Genomic DNA, 24020 nt, shown 5'->3' on the forward strand with positions numbered 1-24020 from the left:
AGTCCAAACATCATTGCGTGCAAATTGATTTAGCTTTTCATGCATTGCATCCAACCATGACTCATCATTTAAGGCATCCTTAACATTTTTGGGCTCATATTGAGACACATAGCAACAATAACTTACCTCATTTTAAAGTTGCCTTCTTGTCTTCATGGGGGCGGTTATGTCTCCAAGAATGAGATCTTGTGAATGGTTCTTCTTTACTCTTTTAGAAGGCTCAAGAACGTCTGGGGTAGACTGCTTCAGTGCTTGTGTTGATGTAGGCTCTTCCAAGGTTACTTCAGTGGTTACAATAGGTTCTGCTTGTGGAGGGGTAGCCTGTTGTGAAGTTACATCAGTACCTTCAGAATCCTTTGCAGCACTTGTACTTAGCTCATCATTTGATGGCTGAAATACATTTTCCTGTCCAACATCACTTTCAAACACATCATCATGTATAATAACATTTGCAGATTCCATCATCGTTTTGGTTTTGACATTGAAAACACGATAAGCTCGACTATTTAAGGAATATCCCATGAAAATACCTTTGTCACTTCTAGTGTCAAACTTACCAATGCTTTCCCTATCTCTAAGGATAAAACACTTACTTCCAAATACTTTGAAGTGTTTCACCGTGGGCTTCTTTCCTACCAAGAGTTCATAACACGTAAGTTTTGTTCCAGATCTCACATGAACTCGATTTGAGATATAGCATGAAGTGTTTACTGCTTCAGCCTAAAACCTTTGTGCAACATTTTTTGCGTGCATCATAGTTCTTGCCATTTCTTGAAGCACCCGATTCTTCCTCTCCACAACACCATTCTGCTGAGGAGTCTTTAGGGCAGAGAACTCATGTTTGATTCCAAAACATCTGTAAAAAGCATCAAATTTAGCGTTTTCAAACTCAGTTCCATGATCTATCCTAATTTTAGTCAAATTAAAACCATTATCTTTCTTTTCATTTTCCAATAGTAGATACAAATCATAGAAGGATTCAAATGTTTTAGTTTTGTCACGCAAAAACCTTACCCATGAGTATCTTGAAAAGTCATCTACCACAACAAGAATATACTTCTTACCTCCGAGACTTTCAACTTTGGTAGGTCCCATAAGGTCCATATGAAGTATCTCAAAAGGTCTTGAAGAGTTCACAATACTTACCTTCTTGTGTGGTACCTTGGTTTGCTTACCTTGTTGGCATGGACCACACACACCTTTTATTAAGCCAATCCTTGGTATTTCTTGTACCACCTCCTTATTTGACAGTTCTTCAAGTCTTGATAGTTGAGGTGCCCAAGTCTTTCATGCCACAACCTGTCTGTGGTAGAAACAATAAAAGAATTGCATGAAAAATCAGCTTCAGTTGGGATAGTATAGCAGTTGTCCGAAGATCTCTTAGCCTTTAAGATGCACGTATATTTGTCATTGTAGATCCTGTAAAATCGCTTTGTGAACAAGGCAGAGTATTTTGAATCACACAAATGACTAATACTGATTAAGTTGGCTTTGAGACCTTCAACATACAGAACATTTTTTAAGATGCATTCATCAGAAGCTCTTATCATGCCCTTACCTTTTATTTCAACTTGACTACCATCACCAAAAGTTACCTTTCCACCATCGAAGGACTCAAAAGATGTGAAAAATGATTTGTTACCGCTCATGTGTCGAGAACAACCACTGTCCAGGTACCAGGAATTAGTCTTGAATGCAGCTAACGTTGTCTGGACAAACATGCACCTTGAACTCTTGACCCATTGTCTATTCGCTTGAGGTGCTTGTGTAGGCTGTTTTGTCTCAGGTAGCTTTCTGGGTAACCTATCTGGTAACCTGTCCTGAGATACATCTTCAGCTAGCGGTTGAAACCTGTTAAAGAATTTTTCCTTCTGCATTTACCCAACATTAGTCCTTCTAGACATGTATGACATAGGTATCCCATACAATTTATGACAGTGTGGACGAATATGTCCCTTAACTCCACAATAATGACAAATGGGAATGAATCTACCTTGGTCATACCTTTGTGAAATTTGCCTCCTATAAAATGATTGAGGATGGAATGGTTGAGCTGTGCAGCCAAACCGATAAACATTTTCATACCTTAACTGAGTAGGTGCTCTCCCATTTTTAGCATTCGCCACTTTTGACATATTGCACTTTTGATTTCCCTGCTCCAAAGTTCGAGAGGTGGAAGAAACAAACTTCACAAATTTTGGGGTCTTGTTTTGTGCACTCATTTGTGAACTTTCACCTACTTCGTATCCAAGTACAAACGTCTCCTTACTCGTCCTTTGCATATCAAGTATGTTCTGCAAATGATTGGAACCAGATTCAAATTTATTAACATTAGAACAAACCTTTTTCAGCATGCTTTTTCTTTTTGCTTCAGCCTCGGTAAAGTAGGCTATATCAGAGGTTACATCAGGTTTCTTCAACGCCTCCAGCTCAGCTATTTCTTCTTTCAATTCTTTGATTTCCTTTCTGGTTTCAGCTAGTTCTTACACTAGAAGTTCCTTCTCTTTAATAGCCGTGTGTCTTTCCTTTTTAGCCTTGATACCTTCCTCAACCATGTCTTCATAGGCAGTCTGAAGCTCACATATATCAACAATAGAATCATCTTCTTCTGAGCTCGTTTCGAATCTTTGGTCGCTTAAGTTTACTCTGATTCAGCATCTGATTCTTCTTCTGTATCATCGTTCCAAATGGTCTGATAAGCCTTCGGCTTCTTTTTCTGATTTGCACACTTTTTAGCAAAATGTCCAAATCCTTTACATTCAAAGCATTGAGAGGACTTTGGTTCTTTACTTTCCTTTTCAGCTTTGGACGATGAAGATTCCTCCTTCTTGAAATCCTTTGAGTTCCTGTTCTTCATGAATTTCTTAAAACTCTTTGTTAATAGTAATAATTCATTAGCAGTATCATTAGAATCGTTAGTAGAGAGATAAGCAACACCTTTTGATTTTTTAGGTTTTAGAAAACTTGCCTCAAAAGTTTGTAGTGAGCCAACTAGTTCTTCTACCTTTATTTTATCAATGTCTTTGCTTTCTTCAATTGCTGCCACCTTCATTGTGAATCTTTTAGGTAGAGATATGAGAATCTTCCTTACCACTTTGCTTGATTCAATAGGTTCTCCTAGAGTAAATGATGTATTGACAATATCGCTCAACTTTGCATAGAAGTCATCAAATACCTCATTCTCCTCCATTCTTAAATTTTCGAACATAGCGGTAAGTTATTGAAGCTTTGACCTTTTAACTGTATTAGTTCCTTCGTGTGTCACTTCCAATAGATCCCAAGCTTCTTTTGCCTTCTCACAATGTGAGATCCTGTGAAACTCAGAAATATTCAAACCAGAAAATAAAGCATTTATGGCCTTACTGTTCCAATCTACATTTTCAAGGTCAGCCTTAGCCCAATTCTCAGAAGGTTTAAGAATTTTTTTACCATCGTCATCAATGGATTCAGGTACACTATACCCTGTCACAACTGACATCCAAACTCGTTCATCAATGGACTTCAAATATGCCCTTAGGTGGGCTTTCCAATAAGAGTAGTTTGATCCATCAAACTGTGGTACCTGATTTGTTGATCTAGATTCCATCGTTGACTCCTGCTCCGATACCAATTGAAAATATAATATTCCTTTCCAAGATTGTTAGTCAACAAAATATGAAATCAATGCGGAAAATAAACAAATAAGAACACCACCAATTTAACGAGGAAACCTTGACTGGGTGAAAACCTCGAGTCTATGAGCTACCATCCTGTCAAAGCAATCCACTATGTGAAGAAAAATTTACAATCTATCGTTACCTACGACTCGATCATACAACTTGACTCAGCATATGCTTTAACCTCAAATCAACACACCAATGATGATTTGCAATTGCTCTTGGCGCCTCCAATAGACTTTGTACTCAAGAACGATCTAGGTAACTCCTGATGTAGCCTGTGTAGGTTACTTCAAAACAGTGCAGTCTTGCTCTTCTTCTTTCTCTTATGGATCTGTCAGAAAAATCAATAGAGCAGCACTTAAACACGAAACTCACACTCTCTCATAATAAATACAGACATGAATCACCCATCAAAACATCTAGGAGAGTGGAAAAACGAAACGAACAAAACATACTCGAAGCACAAATTATCCTCTCTAGGTTTTTCTCACTCCAAGCTTCGATCTGCTTCATTCCATGTTGAAGTGCTTTATATAGACACCACGAACCACTTCTGATAATCTTAGATGTTGATAAGGTGTTTATCTTGAAGATAATTGCTGCACATGATTAAGATAAAAACTAACACATATTTATTCAATTAAAAGCATTAGTTCTTATCTAACAACTAACAAACAAGGAGTCCATATCAACTTCAACTAATCCACAAAGAGTCGTTATCAAACTTCAGTACTTTGCTCCTATCACATCTCCTGTATTAGATAATATCCAGATCAATTTTATCTGAATAGAAACGTGTTGCAAATCAATACAGAGATAGAGTTCAAACAAACACAAACTTCATATTCAGATTTGGTAACCTCTGAAGCTTACCAGAAGCTTACCTCAAGTGTATTTTAACTAAACAGTTAACAAGTGTCATATCAATGTAGGATTCTCAATCCCAACATATACATACTGGCATAATTCATTAACAATTGTGCATGTTCTTCCTATTTCGTTCGATATATTATGCAAAACATTCCCCTCCAATATTGCCCAACTTCTATGCGGTCCCTTGCTTATATATTTGAAAAGATACTTAATAGATCTAGATTTGTTATACACCATTCAACATTAACATGGGCTTGATATCCTTGTTATATGAAACAAATATGTTGTCCAATGCATGTCCATTCTTAAACATCATGCTTCCATCATCTCGACGTCTATACAGAGCAAAATCATTGTCATCAATCGTTATTTCTTGATGAAAAGACTTTGGATAGTGCTTGGTGAATCCCTTAAACATACAAGTGATGAAGGTCTAACAACTAAAGAACCATCAAATATACTGCAAGACAATCCACACATCAAAGAATAGGAATTAACAACATAAATTTTCAAAGCATCACCAGAAAAAGAAAATAAAAGAAGATAAATACATATAAATACATTAGAAGAATCCCAATTTTATTTCTTTCAATCTTCATATAAATACATACTAAATAGGATAGACCTTGATTTTCATAGGAAACTACTCACCACAAAAGGTACGTGAATAAGTGATGCAGCGTAGAAGTAGAAAACCATAATAAACAACATAAATTAGTAAGATTTCAAGGTGTAACTGAAGTTAGAACTTTAATAGTACAAATTTTTGGCACCAAAAGACCAAGAATTAAGTTCTGAAATTTATTAAAATGTAGATAGCAAAAATTGACTGCTACAGCCATAAAAAGAACCTTTTATAAGCCCTTTTAATACCCTATAATCCTAACCATTCATCCTAGTGTAAATATAACAAATCCTAACCATTCAATAATATTAAAAGTCACATGGCCCACTTAAAACATAAATATTAAGCCTAATATAAAATATAGCTTAGAAAAATTAAATAAACACTAAAATAAATAATTCAAAAAATTAGTCACTATTCACACTACATGTGACTTGAACAGTGCACTATGCTCCTACATCAATCCCTCCAAGTAGGGAAAAGTTCGACTTTTACGAGAAAGCTTTGATGAATTCAGTAAAAATATCAGGACAACCCTTTTTAGCTCGTCCTCAGCAATCCAAGCACTTTCACCAGTGGGTTTGCCCAACCATTTCACCAAGAATCGTCTATATGTGTTACCTCGCCTTGACATCACTTCCTTGACATCCAATATATCCTGAATAACATCTTTTTGTACCCTCGATAAGTTCTGGATTTGATCCGCCACTTCACCCACCACTCATCACTCACTCGAGCTTCTTACGATAATGGCACCAAGTCAAAAACATGTTTAGGTTTACGTCCATAAGCCGCTTCAAATGGTGTCTTCTTTATGATATGTTCACAAGAATTATTCTATGCAAATTTAGCTTGAGGAATAATTGAATCCCATGCCTATACATACCTTCCAACTAGACACCATGTTATCCAAACTCCAATTGACAACTTTAGTTTGGCCGTCAAATTGTGGATGACAAGTGCTGGAATATGTCAATTTAGTCCCCAATTTCTGTTACAATGTCTTTCAAAAATGCCCCATAAACTTAACATCTCTATCAGAGACAATAGAGAGTGGTAGCTCATGAAGTCTAACAATTTTTTTGAAAAATAAATTAGCAACACGAGAGGCATTTACAACCTTGGAATATGGAATAAAATGTGCCATTTTCGAGAATCTATCCACCACAACAAATATCGAATCATAACCCTATGTTGTCTTAGGAAGTCCCAACACAAAATCCATACTAATATAAGGCTATGGATCTACTAAGATTGGTAAAGGAGTGTACAAACCAATGTTCTGTGAACTGCCCTTACCAAATTGACATTTTCGACTTCTCTTAACAAGCCTTTCCACATCTTTCTACATTTGAGGCTAACAGTAATGATTTTCCACCATTTTCATGGTTTATCCCGACCAAAATGCCTCCTAAACCATTTTCATGAAGCTCTCTAATGATCTTGTCGTGTAGGGAACTTTCAGGGATGCACAGTTGATTATCCTTGAACAAATATCTATTATGCAGTCTATATGGCAACCTTTCCCATGCTTTTGTTCATTGCAAATCAGTCACGATAGAGCTAAAAAAAAGGATCATTAGCATATTGGGTTTTCTACTCTTCAAAGCCTATAACTTGGGTACTCAACACCGACAATAATAGGGAATGTATACTCAATGCATCAACAACTTTGTTAGACTCACCAGCCTTGTAACAGAGAGCAAATGTAAATCCCTGCAAATATGAACTCCATTTTACATGACGTGGATTTGACTTGCTTTGGGAATTTAAGTACCTTAAAGATTGATGGTCAAAATAAATCACAAACTCCCTATATGCAAGGTTAGGCTCCCAATGATGGATTGCTCGTATCAAGGCATAAAACTCCAAGTCATAGGTGCAATATCTCCATTTTTCATCTGTCAACTTCTCATTGAAAAATTTCACTAGTCTACCATCTTGGCTAAGAACTACCACAATCTCTGCATGCGAAGCATTACACCCAACAATAAAAAGCTTCTCAAAATATGGTAAAACAAGCACTGGAGCTTCGATTAAATGTTGTTTGATCACTTCAAAGGCCCTTTGTGCCGCCTCTGTCCACTCAATGTTGGTTCCTTTCAAGTACTTAGTGATGGGACTCATAATAGAGCCAAAATTTTGAATAAGCCTCCTATAGAAAGAGGCCAATCCATGAAAACTACGAACAACACAAACAGATTATGGTATGGGCCATTCTTTAATTGCTCAAACTTTCTCTGGATCGGCATGTAACCCATCAGTTGAAACAACATAACTAAGAAACACAACTTTGTCGCACAAGAAAGAGCACCTTTTCAAGTTGAGGTAGAGTTTCTCCTTCCAAAGAACATCCATGACTTTCACAAATGAATCAGATGCTCCTCTCTAGTTTGACTATATATTAAAATGTCATCAAAATAAACAACCATAAATAAACCTAAAAATGGTTTAAATACCTCAATCATAACTCACATGAAAGTTCTTGGGGCATTTGAGAGCCCAAACGACATTGCCAACCATTCGTACAATCCATCATGTGTCTTAAAAGCAGTCTTCCATTCATCACCACTTCGCATCCGAATTTGGTGGTCAATTTTGCTAAAAACTTTAGACCCCACAAGCATATCACGCATCTCCTCCAAGTGAGGAATTGGGAACCGATACTTCACTGTAATTTTGTTGATGACGCGATTATCGACATATATTTGCCATGAACCATCCTTATTGGGTTTTATTAAAGTTGGGACAACACATATGGGCTTTAGCTCTCACGCACTAGGCCCTTTGAAATCAGGTCTTCTACTTGCCTCTGCATCTCTTTTCGATGAGCATGAGGCATTTTATAAGCTGATAAATTTGGCAAAGGCGCACATATCAATAGCATATTAAATGCTTCTCACTGGCAGTAAACCTTGAGGCAACTCATCGTTGACTATATCTTCAAAATCCCTTAATAGCTATAGAATTTCAAGTGGATAGTAATCAAATTCCAACGGAGATTCACCTGAAATCTATCTTCCCACTAACACATAGAAAAATCCCGATTCTCTACTCTCTTTCTCAAATTGGTTGGTAGTCAAAAACCCACTAACCTTACTACTACCAGAAGTATTCCCCAACTCTTCCTCAAGGGGTTGTAAGGTTAGGTTTCTCTTACCCTTCTTGAAGGAGTAAGTGTTGGCTCTTGTATGATGGATCATGTCATTATCATACAACCAATGCCTCCCCAATAAGATATGACATGCATCCATTGGTACAACATCACACCATGCTTCACTTTCAATAATATTTCCAAATGTAAATTTGACAAAGCAACAAGAAGTGATCGGTACCTTATTTCCCTTTCGAAACCAAACAACCTTGTGAGGATTAAGTTGTTTCTCAATTGGTAACTTCAACTTGGTTACCGCTTCTTTTTGATATTATGTTATGACAACTACCGCCATCAAGAATAACATTGCAAAACACTCGTATTTTAAATATATTGTGTCTCCGCCAATCCTCCTTTTCTTCAAGTTTTGGTGTTGTCATCACCCTCTTCGTAACTAAAGACTCTTCTTCCATAGGTAACATGGTCCTCTTCCTCCTCTTCATCCACATAATCATCAAAAATAGGTGGGGACAACTCCTCCTCTTCAACCTCATTCTCTATAAAGTTTACTCTCTTTTGCAGACATGCATAAGAAGTGTGGCATTTCTCTCCATGTGAAGCATCAAATTCGAGAGTTGCTACCAGATTTTGAACTCCTTGAACCAGCGTTGTTTCTTCCTTCAATTCTAACTTCTTACCCCTTTTCATCGTCAAATAACTCCCCAATATTTCGACCACCCTTTTGACCAATTGCACCACCCCCTCGATCAAATTTATAGGCTTTTTTCACCTTGATTTCCATGGGCAGCAGTCGCGCCTCTCTATAAAGAACTCTCAACCTGTCCCAAGAGTGACTTCCTTACTCCATAACACCATACAATTTTTTGTGCCATCAAGGCATATTGCCTAGCATCTTCAAGATTGAATAGATGAACCACTCCTATCTCGTCTCTAATAGATTGGTTCAAACCAGTGAGATAGCGAGGAGTTAATTGTTCACTACTCATTTAAACCAACTCTTATTGTGAGATTATTGAACTCTGCCGTGTACTCCTCTATTGTCATACCCCTTTGCTTTAGAAAGTTATACCTCTCATATAAATCCATTGCATAATCAGGAGGTAAAAATTGCTTCCGCAATTTTGCTTTCATGTGCTCCCACGTATTAATTTTCAGCTTGCCTTGTCGAGCACGTTGCTCTGCAACTTGCTTCCACCATTGAAGTGCAACACCTTTCAATTTAAGCTTAACGAACAACACTTTTGTATCTCAAATCATAGTCTTCCACTCAAAATGTGTCTCTAAATTAGCTTCCCAATCCAAGTAATCCCCAGCATGTAAGTTCACAAAAAAATCAACAATTTTTATTTTGATTCCTCCACCATTCAAGTCAAGTGCTCAAATCAACCTATCCTCCAATCCACCTCGCAGTGCATGATTTACTGCCCCAGCTCCCTGAAAAGGATTCTCATCATTTGTACCATCAATTTCATCGTCAAGACTACCTTCCAGTATGTCCAAAGGTTCATGGTCGCCTTCCAGTATCTCCATATGGCCTCCCATCAATCCCTGTTGCTTAATAGTGTGTAGTCGTGTACCACCAACAACAGATCTTCAATTGTATGCGTTTCTCAACTATTTTTGTTTGCTGATTTTGATTTCCTCTACCCTGGCCCATACCTCGACCAACCATGATTCAAAGTTCTTGGCTTTTAAGCTCTGATATCAATTTGATGTAGCGTGGAAGAAGAAAACCACTATAAACAACAAAAATCAACAAGATTCCAAGGTGTAATTGAAGCTGACACTTTTACAATACTAATTTTAGACACTAAAAGACCAAGAACTAAGTTCTGAAATTTATTATAATGTAGATAGCAAAAACTGATTGCTACAGCCCTAAAAATAACCTTTTTCAACCCTTTTAGTACTCCATAATCCTAACCATCCATCCTAATGTAAATATAACAAATCCTAACCATTTAATAATATATTAAAAGTCACATGCCCCACTTAAAACATAGATATTAAGCCTAATACAAAATATAGCTTACAAAAATTAAATAAACATTAAAATAAATAATTCAGAAATTTAGTCACTGTTCACGCTCCTCCATCAATTAGAGTACAAAATGGGTAAACAAAATTCTAATCAATAAAATCAACGAATTTTCATTGCAATTGTATATTGAAGATACAGAAAGGAAATGTACAATTGATTTTCAAACTATACATTCATGTAGAATTACAAATACATAAGTGTATATCCAACGCCATAAGCAATTCAAAAACATTGTTCCTAAACTTCTCTAAACCAACCTACTGCCCCTATAACAATATATAGAACAAAAGAGGAAAACAGATTAATACACAAAAAAATTCAATACAATTTTCACCCAGCACTGGCATTGCTATCCAATTGCTCACGACCTACAAGAACACCTTCATCCCAGATCTCAAGAGTCCTGCCGATATGCCAATTGAGCATACAAGAATTTAGTATTGGTAACTAGGTATAAACTAGAACCAATTCAATAATGGCAATTCAGATGAAAAAACAAAAGAAGGTAACTGGGACATCTTTAAGGATAGTTTTTTTCCAAGACATGGAAGCCAGATTATGTTTCAGTGGTAGAACATACTTTATTCCAATGGGAGAAGCTTTAGATAATATTTGAATAACAAGTGACGAAACAGGAAATGCCAGTAGTTGACAGTCTACAGCTGAGACCTCTCAGAAATTTAAGTTCTTATTCTTTTCTGCTCAGTTCGGTGGACAGTAGTGAATTAACAGAAAAACATATAAGCATGTAGAAATGTGTTTTAAGCCTGTTGGATCCCTATATACCCAAAACCAAAACTAGTGATGATGGTGAAAATTTTCGGGAAAATATGAATATAAATGGTAACTTTCTTAAGAATTTGGTCAAGGTAAAAAGGAGAAACAAAAATAATATCTTAAAAAAAGAAAATCAATAACAGGGCACAACGATGAAAAAGAGGACAGAACCGAGACAGAAATGGACATGATTTCTCTTCAGAGAATTTCATACAAAATGGTCTACCAATTGTGGCAAACTAAAACATGAGCATGCATACAACAGTTGAAATTCCATTTTCACAGTAGCAGTCTTGGAGCAGGAAGTCCCCATTAAAGCCATAAATTCGTATCTTCATATGTGATGTTTACTTATTCAGTATTTAAGTCATATTGCATAAGCTTGACCAAATATAAACCCCATAAGTAGCTTAGGTCACTCTATAGGTGGAAGTACAGTTCAATCAACGACTCAGGCGAGGGGTTCAAATCCCACTTCACATCACCAGAGGTGGTGGGTTCAAATCCCATTCCCCCGCTCCCCCAACTCCAAACAGTTTAACTATAAGTAAAATATTATTTATTTGAAACGTAATATCAATCAGCTTCCCCATAGTATATAGTCATTAATCCAGTCTACAAACAAGGTTAGACATGCACCTAAGAGCAGCCTTAAGCCTAGCAAAGGTTACCAGCAAGTTTCAACCTTTGAAGGTCCACAAAACCTGCTTTTGCTTTATGCTAAAGCCCCCACAGGATGCCCATATTGGGGGCAACACTTTTAACAAGTTCTACAGGACTAATAGTGACTACTATTGTTGTTCGAGCCAAACTTCCCATAGCCAGGGACACAAGATCAGTCTGACCAGCATGGGATGATCCAGGGTGGTTTACTGATACTGATTGTTATCTGCTGATGAAAACATCAACGGACAACAAGAGAGCTTCATGACTCAACTTCCTCAAGATCCCTAATTATATGCCATGGGATCTCAAATAAAGCAAAGATGCATGGAGAAATGAATACAGACCTTGTGCCATCAACATTGATACAAAGAAATTGGCCATGTCGCCATCCCTTCTGGAAATGGCCGAAAAGAACATTGCCAGATTTTGAATAGAAGCGGCTTTCGCCATTGGCATTTCCCTTCCAGAAGTTTGCAAACCATCGATCACCAGTATGAAAATAAAACCAACCCTACACAACAGTGGTATTTATCTGAGGATCAGAGGATGTTAAAAAAATAATTGCGAGAGTCCATGCACATACGTTGGAACCCACTCTCAAAATGAAGGAACCGGACTGTGTAATGGTCACCACTCAGAATGACTATGCAGATTATATATGTAGCAGCGGAAAAAAAGAGTAAATTTAAGTTGGTATTTGGACATGATCAAAGAGTATGTGTATGCATATATCTCTTGTTAGGGGAAACCTCTGCAGCATGGAGACAGAAATACAGAGGTTACCCCTTGAGCCCACAAGTCGTGACGGCTTTTATGTCTTTTGATGTCAATAAACTATTTTTTAAAACTTTCTTTTTTCTGCAGGAAACGTATGGTGTTAAATAAGGATACCACAGCTGTGCAGGAAAAACAGTACTAATATATATAATGTGTTGGAAACTAAGCCAAAAAATTTACCAGATGTAACAGAATAAATTTTCTGATTTCATTTGAAGCAGTAGTAAATTGAGTATTTTTAGAAGAAGTTGATAAAAACCTACCAGAAGTAGCAAAATCTCGACGTCATAAAGCTTTTAAGCAGTACCAATAATTTTGTTTCAAGGTAACATTTTGGTAATTTGAAATCCTAAAACAGATAAGTAAGAAGTTCAGTCTTATCAAAAAAAAAAAAAAGAGTAAGAAGCTTACATTTTATTTCATAAGTTTGACCTTAACAATATTTGTTTAGATGATGACCAAGATACCTAGCTAAAGCTTAATTGTGTTCTTGTGCAATCTTTGGTACTATGTTAAATATTTTCAAGAGGTACACAATTTTGAATTTGTTTGGACTTCATTGGGTGATATGCAGATGACATTGACTCAGAATTATTGGTTTGGTGATCTATGGGTCTCAGAAAACAGAGAAGAAGAGCTTTTCAGTTGATCCCTCTGGCTACCTGTTGGCTCTTCTCAAAAGAAAGGAGGGAATAACAGGATTTTCAACTAAAAAAAGTCTTCATTTAACCTTTTTATTGATAGTTGGTCAGGTTTAGTGAAGCTTTGGATGTCAAAATTCTTTAAAAACTTCTTTAGCCTAGCCTCTATGTAATTTTGTTTCTCAGTTGTTTGTTTCTTGCTTTGCACACCATTGGTGCTCCTTTAATAAAATTATTTTGTATTCAATCCCAAAAGAAAAGAAAAATCATGGGTACTGCAGATTGTTTGTCATGATAACTACATAATTCAATGATTTTTTCGTAGCATTATTAATACCCAGGTTACAGGATCAATAATGGTATTAGACAAATTTCCTCTAGCTTCTGAATTTCCTCAAGTCCTTTATAGAAACTGCCTCCCCTATCCCATTGTGGATATAGAATACATTAGGCAATCTTCAAATTTAATCATTTCATTTCACGCATTCCACCAATTGCTAAAGCATTTCCCATTGAGATATTTATAAAGTTTCAAATGTTTTAGGCTAAACCAAAACAGTATATAGAAGCAAAATCAACATAGGCAAGATAGACGAGCTTTAACATGTGGTAAGAACAACAATCTGATACTTGTTTTTCAACTCAAAAGCATCTTTGCATCAAATTAAAAAGACCAAACCTTGCCATGCATCACGTCATCCCTCCATGATCCCTGGAACACATCCCCATTACTGAAGTAGAATGTACCAGGACCAGATCTCTTACCATAGCGCCACATACCGTCATATATGCTTCCATCCCCAAGGACTAGACGACCCTGAGTAATTTCACTCATAAGATGGCATTTGATTCCTATTGAATTCATATGATATCCACCACAAAGGAAGCTTAGCCAAGCCATGAATTCTACTTCTATAACGTAGTACCTTTCCTTCAGGAAGACCTCCTTGGCATCGGCCCTTGTACACTCCTCCTCTGTATTGTATCTCCATAACAGGATTCCACTTTTTTGGTGATTCCCTTTCAGCTTCCTGCATGGAAACTAAACAGTTGGAAGTAGTCCCAGTGTGCTGAGTACAGCAGTAATTCAAGCGCAGGAGAAAAAAGAGCAGATTATAGATTGCCATTTCTTATGTTGCTGGCAAAAGAATCAAGAACAGATTAACAAATTTCAGTAAGTAAAACAGTTGGGGAATCAGAATTAGAATCATGCTTGATTCTGAAGATTTTTAAATGAAGTCTAATACAAATTCAACAATCTGAATGATCAAAATGAAGGTATCCGAGCTTAGGAAATAACCATTAACAAAGATAACCAAGATCACAAACTTGGTCATGCCTTCTCATTTATCATAAGTCGTACACAAGGAAAAAAAATTCTGAACCAAATTCTACAAAATTATCCACGCTGTAAAGATGCTCAAGTATAACCACGTTGAAGAAGAGATATCATCCTATCAAAAAAGGGAGGGAAAAAAGATAGGGAAGGGTTCGGGGAATGAATTTGTAGAAAATAAAGGATAAAAAGCAAACTCAACATGAAGTTATTTTCTGTTTTGAAAAAGAAGTTTCATAACTTGAATATGGATCTCATACTTCACTGTAGCCTGAATATTTACATGATACGTTCACTCCTAATTGCACGGTGATACCAAATCCAAAGAGTATATACCTCCAATTTTAAAGAAGGTGAATACATTAAGTTTTGATATATCCTTGCAAGGAGAGACATTTCTACACATGAAATTAATTAAATATGAGAATTATGGAGTCCAAGAAGGGTAGCAGGTGTGACAAGTAGGTTGTCTACTTCCTCTTATATGAGAAAATAAATGGATATCTTCTGTAGTAATGCAGTAATGCCAAGATCCAGTAATTCCAATAGAAATGAAAAGCGATTAAGGTCTGGAAACAAGTTTCAGTAAGAACTTTGACTGAAAATATTTGGATATTATCTGGAGTTACAACAATTGACCAATTTTTTCTTGCATCAAAATGAATAAAATACAGTTCATTACTATGCTTCTAAAAGTGTGGTTCCATTTATAACTATTCCACTGTAGAATGCAAGACTAGCATTATAAAGTGTAGGTATTTTCACATGAACACTGAAAGCAGTTGTCAGAACTCAGAAGAATGATAATTATATGTAATAAGCATGAAAATATTCAACTCTGCTTTCAGAAGTAAGATTCTGAAAAGTAACCAACTTAACACAATGTGCAAGTGTGGCATTATAGTGGGATATTCCAAAAAATTAGATGTCTATAATTGAAAAGTTCTACATTATAAGCCCATTCCATGAGGCCTTTGATTACCAGCATAGATGCAGCACGAATAGAGAGTATACCCTGCTTCTCCGGAACACTGTTCTGTCTACCTTTTACCAGTATAGATGCATTATTGCAAAAATCCCTCACAGCTTCAAAACCTGCGTCAGTAAACGAACCCAACGGAGACATACTTGAACTTACGAGTGAGTCCTCTTCGGCTACATCCTCACTTCTTGGCTCCAAAACCTCCATAGAAGTTGAGATACTAAGGCCACTTTTCAACTCATTTTCTGGTCTTACACCAACAGGAAGATGAAAAGGGCAAAGATTATCGTGCACTGTAACAGCGCTTGAGCTAGCAGCCCTTTCTTTCGCCCACTCTTGTGCCATCTGATCTCCTGGCCCCAAGTCCCAACAATTAAGCGTCTCCCTTTGGAAGGAAGGAGTTCCTGGAATTGCATTTTTCCACGACTAGTCAAATGAAAGAAATAATTGATTTCCACAGTTTCCAGTAACTACAATCAATATCATCAACAATAAAGCTTTAATTGTTCAAATTTGTATATAAAAGAATCTGAAATAATGCGTAGTTGATAAAGAGTTTTCCGAGCTACCTTCAGAAACATGTATGTTCAAACTAGAGGACTTAATCCCAGCCTCTCCTTGATCATACCAACTATCATCATCCCTAAAAGAACAAATGTTATCATACATGTGAAAATGTTGGTAAAAAATAAAAATAATTCTCAAAGGTCAAAACGGAGCCAAAGAAGAAGAGATTAACAAACCTTGAACAACAACTATCATCATAGTTGCTGTTCATTACTGTCTTGGGTCCTTCAGAGTACTTATCAAAATCTGCAGGCACATTCTCCAAAGCAATTTTACCTCTCATAGAACCAGATTCAGGTAAATTTATAACATTAGGAACGCGTGACTTTTCAAATAAATTGCTCTCTTCAGTGTCATCCGACCCTGAACGGTGTCTCCTCAAAAGATTAAAAACGAAAGGGAAATATTGGGCCAATCTGAACAATATGTTACTTTCCTGCGAAGCCTGTTGTTCAACACATCTGATAATCACAAACTTACATCAGAATTGAAATAAGAAAGGAAAATTTCATCCAAATGTAATTTTTCATAACCTCAAAAGGAACAATTAGCCCAAAGTGATGACTGAACACACTGCAGAAACTTGTTGCGAGTTAACACACAAACAGGATTGACAAAAAAACACACAGAGTAAGTAGTTTTGAAAATTGAAAGTAGTTGCAACTCTCTTTCTGATTTCAGATAAGCTCTGGACTATTAATTACCATGTGGTTATGCCTCAAGAAAAGCCAATGAATTTAGTAAATTTCCTGCAAAAACTTTTTATTAATGCCCTTTGCCTCAACCATGAAGAAGAAATCACTGAAAATGTCTATTTACTAGCAGGTATATATACAAGGATTAACCAGCAAGATATGTTTCTTTTGTCCCCTTGAGAGAAGTTCCCTTGCCATGTCAAATCCACTTATTCACTTGAGGCTATCTCACCAATAGCACTGAGCCACTAAGTGAAGTGTCTTAAAATGTTGCTCAAAGAATCTACAAGATCCCTCAGCAAAAGAGACTTGTCTTACCTGAAAGTAATCTAAACACAAAATTGCCATTCTCCCTAGGCCATCAAATAATTCTGATTTATCACTTGATCTTGTCCAGATAAGAAAAATAATCTCACATTTCTTATATAATTATCCACTTTGACTGACATTTAAAAAAAATATATCACCATCATTAAATCCATTATCCCATTGGGGTCAGCTATTTGAAAACATATGTATACAAAAACAAGAGAGAGAAATAAGTCTGCCAGAGACTTTACAGAGGTAGACTTAATAAGAGCAATCACATGTTAAACAATTGAAGCAAACAAAGATATCTTTTTTACTTTTTCATTCAAATAAATGATATACCAAACTATAGCTAAGCACATATGCACTACAACTGAAATAACGTTTCGTCAGTGTTACTCTAGCTCATGAATGTTCAGCAAGTTGAAGTTCATGCCATTGGTGTGTCCCCTTAGAGATACTAAATCAACTGATGCACATGACAATGCATCAAAATCAAGAGCTTATTAGTTACAATGTGAACAGAAAAAAAAAAAATTCATACCCGAGTGCAATGATAGTTGTAACAAGCAAACCAGGCTCCAGGTTAGGCTCATGGACTCCTGAGATAATTATTTCCCTTTCAAATTCAGCAGTTTGACGAAAAGAATTCGCTAAGGCTTGTACATCACTATTATTGCTTAGACTTGAACTTGCAACAATGCAAATAACAATGCCATTTATGTCCTGCACATAGTAAGCAAAAAAAAGTTAATGGAAAGGGCAACCCAGGTTCCCGCCTTGAAGGAGTTCTGAGAGGCCATATGCACTCAGCTTTCCTGGGGCTCTAAAGATGATATTTATGTGGTTTGAATCTATGGCATGGAGGTCACAACAAAGCAACCTTATTGCTAAGCCATGGCCATCGTGTAAACCATAAAAATTAATGGGGAAAAAAAGTTGCTACAAATAATTTGGGATACGCGTGTGAGTATATTGTATGTTGGATTCTGCGGAAAATACATGTTGCAACTTTCAAGAACTTTGATGATACCTTTACACCCACACCAATGAAGGGGCAGTCATACAAAGCCTGTAAAATTGAAGCTTTCATGTTGTTACCAGCTCCAAACCCAATTTTCGCTTCTTTATACCTCTCCAGAATCTGCAATTGTATGCATCAGCTTGAAATGGAAAAACAAAAGTGTATCGCAGAAAGGAGAAACAAATAACTATTAAAAATTTAAAACCCATAATTGAGGGAACAAGTATTTACCTTCCTTCCTTCAATTTCCAAGTTAAATCAGAATAGTTTATTAGCATGATGCGAAGAGAAATTAAATTAAGTACAAAAAGAACCTTGGAAGGGTAATGCTGAAAATGGGAGTTTATGGAAACTTACTTTTACAACTTCCATAGAGCTGAGTTCTTTCTTGTTATCATGCACTCCGTCAACAACTTTTTTGTGCATCTCCTGAAATTTTACAAAAATGACCAAGTGAAACAGCAGTATATAATGGACTTTGATTGCCGAAAGATCAGCGAGAAGGTGTAGGTATGTTTACAGATATTAGAACAGAAATGGCATTTATGGCCAGCAACACAGCATTATTTGCAGTCTTCAGAGCCTCATCCAGAGTGACAAAGTCCTTTTGCAGTAGCATATCAGTGACAATATCTGTAAATGACAAGAAGTTTGCCACTTAAGCTCACCAAGCCAACATACAGAAGTCTAGTTTAACGCGAGAAAAGTACACAAAAAAGTCAAAAAAGATTGGTATTGCTCCACTCATTACTGATAGCCATTCTCACAATAACTACCTATCTAGTTACCAACCTTAAACAATATGAATATTTTCATGAGTACAAGGTAAACGAACAAGTACCACCATGTATGGATTAAAGCTCAACTGTGCACAGCCGCGCCATGCACAAAATTGACCATGGCCATCTGCCCATCAGCCATAGCCTGGCAAATGTTTCAAGACAAATATATTTCTGTATATTGGATGAAATCAAAATGTCTTTAAGTAAATCCAAAAAACAAGGGGGGCATATGATCAATTTAGGGAAATTCACTGGATTAAGATTCCAAGTGGCTTGTAAAAATTTATTGACCAAAGAGAAATATCAAGTACCTTCAACAGTTACTGTTTCTGTATCATTTGTTATTTTCTCCCAGTAGTTGCAGTTAAAACCTTTAAACTTTTATTCTTCTCCAACAGTCGTGGCTAAAAGTTATTTTTTGTCTTTTGTATTCAATCACAATGGAAAGTAAAAAGTATGAAAAAATCTACACATACAAAGCTAAAATATCTTAAATATTCTCCAAAATGACCATGAGAAATACGACTTTCATGTAAATAGAGGAACACAATTGAAGTATAACTTAAAGCCTGACTTTGTAGATCATGAACAAGGAAGACTCCATAGTTGGTTCCACTCAAAACAAGGTGACAAAAAAACCATAGTAGAATTTTGTACCAAGTGACAAATAACTCCAGTTTGTAATTATTTACCATGCTCCACACTTAGTCCTCATTGGAAGTCACATGCTATGTAAATAACCACTGGAAAAGGTATGATTATTAAAATCAATGGTATGTTGCACAGTTTGTCAAGAATACGATGCACTGTGGGCTACTTAGGCACCTTTATCAATGGAAAATGCATATAGATAGGGAATCTTAATTACAATCTATTATTGTCTCCCTTACCAATTTTAAGCAGAAAAGTTTAAGAAACAAGAAGAAACCTATGATACAATACTTACCAATACAGAAATTAGCATGCTCCTTAAGCTTTCCTAGCAAAACTTTGACCTAAGAAATTGGTCAACAGACTCAACACAATGAATTGAGGTAAATATGCAAATTTAAAGGCAAATTCGGAAATATATTTGAGGGGGAGAAAAAAAAACACAGGGTATAAAATTCAATACTTTGGAAAAATGTAAATAAAAAATACAATGGCAAACACGAAGCAAATGATTGTCAATCTTCAGCGTGAGAGAATGCATAGTTCTGACTTCTGATTGAATAAAATTCTCTGGGCCATCAGAAATGGCTTCTTTTTCTCTGTGTCTCTCTCTCACGTAAGGCCTTTGAAAGTACAAATCTAGTGTTCTCACCCGCATTGTTTGAGTCACCAATCTATAAGATAGTTGTGACTCGTGACCAACCAGAATACGGTGGTCCTTTCAAACTTTAAACATTTTTGGTGAAAAAAGAACTCTATAGTCCAAACTTATTGACCGAAGTTGAATCAGTGAAGCTGTGTCGATACTATTTCCCTTATGAGAGCTCGTAACCTGTTTCATTCCAACTTTCTTGATGATATGAAGCATTCTATGTCATCCCTAGCAAACTGACCTCATCTTTGCGCCTTTGTCCTTCAAAGCTGAAGGGTTTCAGAACAATAGCAACAACAAATCCATTTGCAGATCCTATTGCTTTAAGAATATCAATTGCCGTTATATCGTCTGAACCATATCCTGCACTAGCCACCTATATAACAGAAAAGGAACAAAAGCAGAATAGTATGAGCGCTTGAACAAATTCCACTAGACTAAGACACTCCTCCTAAATTTATCATCAGCAATTATGTCACAAATTAAATGAGTAAGCAAAGAGTAAGCTTTATCATTTACACAATATATATTCTCAATTTTAGCAAGTATGATATTTAGATTTGGATACCATTACATAAAGATAAAGAACTCCGGTGCACAAGGCTCCTACAGTGGTCGAGGTTGGGGACAAATAGGATGTACGCAAACCTTGGCCCACATAATATGTGGAGAGGCTGTTTCCATAATTAAACTTGTGACCTCTAGGTTGCACTCTTGCAACTCTATCATTCATGGTTGCCCATTTGGATACCATTACATCTTTTTCCCTATTTAGTTCCAAGGAATTATCAAGATGAAGACCACATAACTAATCTAAGAAGCACTGGATTAAGATGATAATCAACACAACCTGGTGGGGATGCAAATCTGACCATATGCCCCTCATCTAAATCTTACTTAATAACAATCAATTTATCAATGATCACTAGCCATGCAAGCGTCCATAAAGTAACCATTGAGAAAGAAGGCTTCAATTACACCATAAAGGTCAAAGTGTGTGTAAAAATACTTATTATATATTTCCTTAATTGACTTCTAATTTATACTAGAGCGTGTATTCTAGAAGGCAAGGTGCACATATACATACACCAGAAATATGATGCTTTAACTGCCAAATTCAACATATATACAAGATATATTCAAATCATATGGGATATATTAGAAGTACCCAAGAATTCTTGATATCTACCATGGGTAACGAGAACAATTACAATAGCTTCATTGTTATGGATGATTACTAATTAAGTTGTCACTTAAAATGTATTCATTTCCCCCACCCCCTCCAGGTCTCTGATAAATCCAATTTTCACACAAATGAAGATGTAGAATTTAATTTGGTTCTAATAAAGTGCTTATTTCAATCACACACACTGCTTGTTGTCCCCATGAGCTTTAATGTAGCTTAATACTCTATCAAATATAGCCCATTAACACAAGAGTGATGGGTAAGAAATGTACAAACAAGGATAACAGTCTTTGAAGGTGACAGTAGAAACAATGAGGCATCCACACTCCTTGGAGCAAGATCTGCACAAGTGGACAAAAGAGAGAGATCCAAATTATGAAGCTTTTATAACAATACAAGAAGATAAATTGCAATAAAAAATGAATAGACAAGATCACAATTCACAACTCATGAAGTTTCATGCTTGAAATAAGGCAACCAAGAATTTCTTTACCCGCACATGTAAGTGAAACTTATAATCACTGTCATGCCTCACTTTGTAAGGGTTTACTTTTTGATATACAGTTTAATCAAAGTCGAAGTTTATAGCTATCTGAGAACTACGAAACATTAGAGATTATGTAGAACAGCACAATGCCAAATCGTATGGCATCCCAATGCCATGCAACATCCATATCCATAAATCATGCTTTGTTCAGTTCATACATCATGCACAATTCATGCAGTAGTATAATTGCAGGCATAAACATCCACGCATAGCTCATGCAATTGGACACCTCCAGTCCTCCACACACCTCATTGTGGAGCATCAATTATGCAACAACATAGGCTTTTAGGCCAGAGACAAAAACTTGGATGCGATCCCAACAATTCTTCAATCACAATAGCATTAAACTTCTCCCAAGTCGATACTTTTTGGAATTGGAATCTAAATTTGAAAAACTAGAGAACTGCAAAACTTGATAACTATCTCTTTATGTCTCTTTTGGTATAAAGTAATCCATCTACTATGGTATATGTAACAAAAGAGAAGCAACAATATCTGTTCCACAAGTTCCTTATTGTGAACATAGTTTGAAATTTAGAGACTGCAACACATGGCACTAAATCATTGCACTTTATTAATCGAAACCATGTACCATCAACTCAATTAGATGTGAAGTAGATTAAAATCTGCTTGACTACCCATGCGTTCATATTTGCACCATGTTATTTTCATGAAAAATAAAGAGAACTAATACCATGGCCTAACATCCTTTCATTTCCTTCTGATTATAGAAAAGATGTAAACTCATTTACTAGACATAAACTCAATTCCTGAATTAAAATAAAATCAATTCTTGGCATAAAGTATAGAGAAAATCAACCTTCTCCAAGAAACTGTTGCTGTAATTGAACATTTTTTGAATCTTTAGAAACGATACTCCTGCAAAAAGTTGATATGCAAATGATTAAAAGAAAATCAAAATCCCATATGTTTAAATTCAGAATTTTTTTGGATCAAATATTTGACGAATTGAAACTCATTTGAATTAATAATTTAATATGTACTCAAACACATCCTTTTCATGCACGATTGTATTGCAATTTGCAACTAAATCCTATTTGGGAAAAATATAAAATGTAGCAGCAAATGTCTCTCAATATTACGTATTATATTGAAAATCAATCCAACAAACCCTAATATGCAGACACTTCCTGAGGAATATCATCCATACAAGTCCAATTTGCAATATAATCATAATTGCGAACACAGCAAACACAAAATGACCACCAAATCTAACTCTGTGACTGGAAATTTCATTCCCCAATTTATCCCTACTGTAGACATGTTTACAATTACGAAGAAAAATGTAAAGAACATTTACCAAAATCGTAACGACTGCGACGACCGAAAAGGGGAGTCCACACAGAAGTCGAGCACCGCGTCCTTCCTGCTGCCAATGGCAATCACGTCTACGAAAAGAGGTTCCGCCCTACGATCTCCTCTACTATTTCCGTAGTCGTCCTCGGAACAATCTCCGTCCGTACTCATCGAAATTCGGAAACACCTCTTGGAATTGCCATAACTGAATCTCGCGCGACCAAAACGGTGACTATAGAACCCGCACTTGGAGGGGTAGTGGCACAAAGATGCACGAGAAACAAAATGGAGACTGGTGAAAACGGGAAGCTCCATTAAACTGTGCATTTTGAATGTGAAGCAGAAAAGCAGAGACATGGAGACACGACTCAACACCTCAACTTCGGATTTGATTTGGAGGATTCCAGGACTAAAGTAAGAGCCCGTTTGGGTACCATGTAATGTAATGATAATTGGATTCACATGATATTACTATCTATGTGTGTTTGGTATTCATTAATTTAAAAATACAATGTAATCTAATTACTTGGTATCTAAACAAGTAATCTAAAATATCATCTAAAATTGGTATTATGATTACAAAATCAAATATTTGTTTCTTAGACTAATACATCCTCCAATAATTATAAGTTATTTATAATTGTATCCTTACATATTAAAGTTTGGATTCTTGATCGAGGTCGGGATCCTTACATATTAAAGTCCTCAAGCCTGGGTCGGGCATCAAGACCGGGTATAGTCGTGTACGGGATTAGGTTGGGATCCGAGATCCCACTAGGGATCTAGGATTGATGTCAA

At 36.2% G+C, this 24020-nt stretch overlaps 2 protein-coding genes across 5 annotated transcripts; both read right to left on the reverse strand.

Annotated features, from left to right (window-relative positions):
* Positions 1 to 1205: 1205 nt before the first annotated feature.
* Positions 1206 to 3208, reverse strand: LOC120012511. The gene is made up of 4 exons (XM_038863944.1): positions 2646 to 3208; positions 2343 to 2466; positions 2005 to 2294; positions 1206 to 1851 (listed from the first exon to the last, which is right to left on the reverse strand). Exons 1-4 carry the CDS (start codon positions 3206 to 3208, stop codon positions 1206 to 1208), a joined length of 1623 nt encoding a protein of 540 aa, XP_038719872.1.
* A 7262-nt stretch (positions 3209 to 10470) lies between these two features.
* Positions 10471 to 23670, reverse strand: LOC120013029 (protein ACCUMULATION AND REPLICATION OF CHLOROPLASTS 3). 4 transcript variants are annotated; one of them, XM_038864641.1, is made up of 17 exons: positions 23227 to 23669; positions 22726 to 22784; positions 21635 to 21699; positions 20414 to 20548; positions 19816 to 19864; positions 18608 to 18720; positions 18445 to 18516; positions 18097 to 18207; positions 17608 to 17789; positions 16236 to 16520; positions 16062 to 16135; positions 15639 to 15896; positions 15493 to 15554; positions 14101 to 14205; positions 13854 to 13991; positions 12101 to 12267; positions 10471 to 10716 (listed from the first exon to the last, which is right to left on the reverse strand). In XM_038864641.1, exons 1-17 carry the CDS (start codon positions 23577 to 23579, stop codon positions 10644 to 10646), a joined length of 2301 nt encoding a protein of 766 aa, XP_038720569.1. In that variant the 5' UTR covers positions 23580 to 23669; the 3' UTR covers positions 10471 to 10643. The 4 variants fall into 4 exon arrangements, with proteins under 4 accessions (XP_038720569.1, XP_038720568.1, XP_038720571.1 ...); XM_038864640.1 differs by having other exon boundaries at positions 15493 to 15896; XM_038864643.1 differs by having other exon boundaries at positions 15493 to 15896; positions 21631 to 21699; positions 23227 to 23365.
* Between the last annotated feature and the right edge of the window lie 350 nt (positions 23671 to 24020).

Source organism: Tripterygium wilfordii, chromosome 13, assembly GCF_013401445.1.
Source record: "Tripterygium wilfordii isolate XIE 37 chromosome 13, ASM1340144v1, whole genome shotgun sequence".
NCBI classification, from domain to species: domain Eukaryota; kingdom Viridiplantae; phylum Streptophyta; class Magnoliopsida; order Celastrales; family Celastraceae; genus Tripterygium; species Tripterygium wilfordii.

Coding starts and splice junctions, on each gene's coding strand:
- LOC120012511 (XM_038863944.1), bottom strand. CDS start 3,208: ATGTTCGAAAATTTAAGAATGGAGGAGAATGAGGTATTTGATGACTTC. Junction 2,467..2,645: donor GAATCAGATGCTGAATCAGA/GTAAACTTAAGC, acceptor AGCTGAAACCAG/AAAGGAAATCAAAGAATTGA. Junction 1,852..2,004: donor AGGAGGCAAATTTCACAAAG/GTATGACCAAGG, acceptor ATTCTTTAACAG/GTTTCAACCGCTAGCTGAAG.
- LOC120013029 (XM_038864640.1), bottom strand. CDS start 23,579: ATGTCTCTGCTTTTCTGCTTCACATTCAAAATGCACAGTTTAATGGAG. Junction 20,549..21,634: donor CTTCAAAGACTGTTATCCTT/GTTTGTACATTT, acceptor TCTGTTATATAG/GTGGCTAGTGCAGGATATGG. Junction 19,865..20,413: donor GACAAAGGCGCAAAGATGAG/GTCAGTTTGCTA, acceptor CCAATTTCTTAG/GTCAAAGTTTTGCTAGGAAA.